Source organism: Zingiber officinale, chromosome 5A, assembly GCF_018446385.1.
Source record: "Zingiber officinale cultivar Zhangliang chromosome 5A, Zo_v1.1, whole genome shotgun sequence".
Classification (NCBI taxonomy): Eukaryota; Viridiplantae; Streptophyta; class Magnoliopsida; order Zingiberales; family Zingiberaceae; genus Zingiber; species Zingiber officinale.
Window position 1 is genome coordinate 65,437,439 of NC_055994.1, and position 4,519 is coordinate 65,441,957.

Sequence of the window (4,519 nt, forward strand, 5' to 3'; positions counted from 1 at the left end):
GTGGAGATATACCCTTGCAGCTCATTATGAGAAGTTGTTAGAGTTGTTTGGTCACGATAGGGCAAATGGTCAAAGAGCTTCTACTGTAGCAGAAAGAAATGTTTAAATTATTTTAGAAGAAGAACAAAGAGATCTTGGACTAGATGATGAATATGAGAATTTCGAAGTGATCCCTGATAGTCCACCATTTGATGATCGATTAAGGAAGAGAAAGCTAGCATCTATTGATTCATATGGCAGTAAGAAAAATTTAGCCATCGACATTAATGTCAAGGAAGTTGTTGCCGCAATTGATCGTTCAACTTCAGTGATTGAAAATAGGTCATTTCGCCAACAAAATATAAATGAGAAACTCTACAAAGCTCTAGTTTGTGTTGGTGTTCCAGGTAAAAATATACTTGCTGCGTATCTATTTCTAGGAGAGAATAAGGAGAAGATGATGCTTTTCATGGGATGTCCACCAGAGAAGAGATTGGAATTTTTAAAGATGATATTCTCTTTCTAATTTTGATCGGCTATGTCAACATGACAACCAGTATTTAGCAAAGCTCTGGAATATTAAGTATAAAAAAATATGAGCTACTTATTTTGGTCAGAAAGTACAAACTTTGTAATTTAATATTTTAGTTTGTAACAATTTATCGTACTTGTATGCTATGTTCAAGTAATATTTGTAATTGACAATTTTTAATATATATTTTGGTTGACAACTATTTAATAGTGATTGTAAATTATTTTTAAGTAAAGTTTATTATCGATACTTTATATAATTTAATATTTTAGTTGGTGATAATTTTATTGTATTTGTATTTTAATATTTTAGTCGACAATAATATTTTTTTTGGATTTCAAAGTAATATTGAACTATAATAAATATTATTTTTAAAAATAATATTGATAATTTTTAATTTTAGATTTTATTTTGATTAATAACAATTTTTAATTATCAAGATAAAATAAATATTAATTTAAAATTATATGTTACACCCAATATGAAGGATATTTTAAGTCTTCTGTAGCCCTTATGGTGAGAAGGATATGTCAATAAATAATTTTATTTTCTTTCTATTTATCTAAGTAAAGTTTAAGAGATTGATTTTATCAATTTTCCTCTATCAAAATAAATAAATATAGTAGATTGTGGATTTTTTTTCTGTCCTCTTGTCTCTAGGTTTGTTTCATCTCCCCACGATCCACACCACAAAATAAACAGAGCATAAGTTCTCAATATGTGAGGTGTCTTTTGCCTTTTAGAACCAACTTTTTTCAAGTCACAATAATATTACACTAGGATAGCCACACAACCTTTTGGTACGTGAGATGTTAAATGAAATATGGAAAATTTGCCTAGGAGAACTTGTCTTTTTGTAACCATAACTTTTGGGCTTAGTTTAAATTTTTTAATTTAATTAGATATTTATTTTCAAAATTAAAATCATGCATAATCATGAGATATTTTACTATTTTATTAAAAATCTCTCCCCTTTACTAACTAATTTTGGTGAACCTTAAAATGAATTTACGTTACTGTCCTTTTTTCTATTCACATTAAAAATAATTTCAAGGTTTATTAGTAATTCCACAAACGAAACAATCAGTGATCTAAAGTTCGAGACTCAGCTACGACGTATTATTATGAATTTTTCTCATCATTAATTTTCTCTGGTTGTTTTATATAAAAAAATATAGTTCTCTTTAGTCCCACATCTTAGAATTGACAACACTATGATCAAAGAAGCTTCTATAAATATTTTAGACTGACGATATTAAAAAATATACTTTTCTTAGTTTCTTTTACTAAGATAATATTAAATTAAAATAATTTTTTGCATAGGGAAGCCTGTTGTAGTAGTTTATTATTCGGATTCTCTAGCGTTGTAGTAGTTTATTGTTGGGATTCTCTAGCGTCACCCTTGTATTATTGCACTTTTGCATGGGTCTGATCTTGATGCAAGGATGACACTAGAAAATCCAAATCATTCGGATTTTTAAATATCCAAATAATTTATATATTATTATATTATACACGTAATGCGTGTGCATGAACACACTAGTATCAATTACATATCTAAAAAGAAAATAATAATATGTTTATATAAAAAAATAAAAGAAAATATAAATAAATAAATAAAGTTGCAAGTATTTTCTACATTTAGTAAAAAACAGAACATAAAACTTAATTTTCCATTCTTAACACAGAACGAAGGGACGAACAAAGTTACCATGCTCATTCTCGCTTAGATGAATTCTACTGATTCTTATCTAGAAAAAAAGAAAAGTGCAAATTTTATTAATAAAAAATTTATCTATTATATTTTATTATAATCCTTTTTTTTTAGTTTAATAATTTGACTTATTTTGAAAAAAAAATTCCTTATAAAATCCTAATTATTTTAATAAAATATGACTGATTTGTTTTAAAAAATAAAATACCTTTTATAGAAGTTTTAAAAATTTGATGACTTCGTTAATTTTTTATTTTTCTCAACCGAAGAGAACAATTTGATTTTGTGAAAAGATGTTATTAATGAATTAATTATTAGTTTATTTTTTCGATCATTATCTTTTTTGATGTCAATGTCTTTCCTTATTTATATTATTTTTTTTTAGAAAGAAATTAATGGCTTTCTAATATATATAATTATTTCTATGTTTTAATTTGTAAATTTTATTTCTATAGAATAAAAGGAAAAAATTAAGGTATTAAAAAAATAGTTTATATTGATCTTTTCTGTTTTCCTATATTAATTATATATTAGTTTTTATTTACTAAATTTTATAGAAAGAGCATAATTTCCTAATCTTATATATTGACCTAAAATTGGAGTAATACAATATAAGAGGATAAATAGAGTAAAATTCATCGCGGAAGGAGAGTTATATCCACCCCGAGGTTGCAGAGATCACGATGCCTAGAAATACTGACAGCGAGGAGGAGGAGGAGGAAGAGAAAGAAGACAAAGGAACATTGATGTCGTGGGATGTCTCTCTACCGGACGAACTCCTGCAGAAGGTGCTGTCCCTTTTGCCCATCGCAAACATCATCAAATTGGGCATGGTGTGCAAACGGTGGTACGAGGTGGTTCACTCCAGCCCCCCGTTGTCGTGGGCGATAATGGCGCCACAGAAGCCCTTGTTCTTCAGGTTCTGCTTTCACGACTGCGCCTTCTTGGGCCACTTGTACGACCCTTGCTTCGTCCAGTGGTATAACTTCGACTTCCCCCGCTTAGAAAAGAGCATCTGGCGCACGTCCTCCTCCGGTGGCTTGGTTTGCTTGATGAACACCAATGACGGAGATCGCTTATTGGTCGGCAATCCCATCAAGAGAGACTGGAAGCTGCTTCCTCGAGTCCCCGGCGGCTCCTCCCCCCAGTTCAACGCGCTCGCCTTGTCGTTCGACCGCCTCACGCGCGACTACACCGTGGTCGTCGCCAAGTGCACCGAGTTGCCAGCTGGGACGCCCTGGAAATGGCACTTATCCGTCCACATCTACGAATCAACGACGAAATCATGGGCCACGCTCTTGGCCCAAGACATCGAATTTTGGATGGGCAGTAACGAGGCTATCATATGCAACGGCGTGCTCTACTACGTCATCGGCCCGGTGCAACGCCCCTACTTATTGGCGTTCGATCTCGCCAAGCCGCCCTCTGCCATTGAGTCTCTAATTCAAGAAGCGATTCCTGCGCCATTCAGTCTTGCCTGTGCTGGATTGATCAACCTGTCGAACAAATTGGTCATGGTTGGAAGGATAGATTGGCCGCGCAAGGGAGTGGTGATTTTGGAACTCGAGGATAAGGCATGGCGGGAGGTGGCTTATACGCCGATCCCCTCCTACATGATATTTGACAGCAAAAATTTCATCAGTTGTGGCGCCAGGGACTTCCTCTTCATGCACTCCAGAGGGTGGCCGACGCTACTGACCTTCGACATGAGGCAGAAGATGTGGAAATGGTCATGCCAGCTGTGTCCGTGCCCGCGCCTCTACACTGAGCCATTGCAGTTCAGGTCCCTATATTACTGCGGCTTCTGCTTCGAGCCGAGGCTCGACGTCTCCTCTTGATCTCTCTCTGCTGCATGCTTCATTTACAACTCGACAAAAACAAATATTGTTTAGTTTATTTTCATTGTCTGTTAAGGTTTTTTTTTCATCTGTTTATTAGTCTATATTAAACTGAGTTTAACCATATTAATTTTCCTATATTCTAAATATTTTTTCAGCTATTAATGAGTTAACCAAAAGTTATTAAAGGGCCTAGACTCATCACGATCACTCAAAATCTGAAATATTCAATTTCTACAGCATAGTTAAATTCTCTGATTCCAAAACCTTTTAAGTTATTAGTGAGAAACTAAAAAAACAATTACACATTAATGAGTTTGATACATACATATTCACGGCCTTAAATACATCATAATTACTCTAAAACCAGTACAATTATGTTCCTGTCACTCTGTTAAGTTTGGACATCTTAAATATCTAAAATCCAAATCCTTTTTGCCTGATCAAAACTCACTA

General features: G+C 33.3%; 1 protein-coding gene across 1 annotated transcript; it reads left to right on the forward strand.

Moving 5' to 3' along the window:
- The first annotated feature begins 2,908 nt into the window (after nt 1-2,908).
- Nucleotides 2,909-4,063, forward strand: LOC121979604 (F-box/kelch-repeat protein At3g61590-like). The gene has a single exon (XM_042531599.1). It carries the CDS (start codon nt 2,909-2,911, stop codon nt 4,061-4,063), a length of 1,155 nt encoding a protein of 384 aa, XP_042387533.1.
- Nucleotides 4,064-4,519: the final 456 nt, after the last annotated feature.

Coding starts and splice junctions, on each gene's coding strand:
- LOC121979604 (XM_042531599.1), top strand. CDS start 2,909: ATGCCTAGAAATACTGACAGCGAGGAGGAGGAGGAGGAAGAGAAAGAA.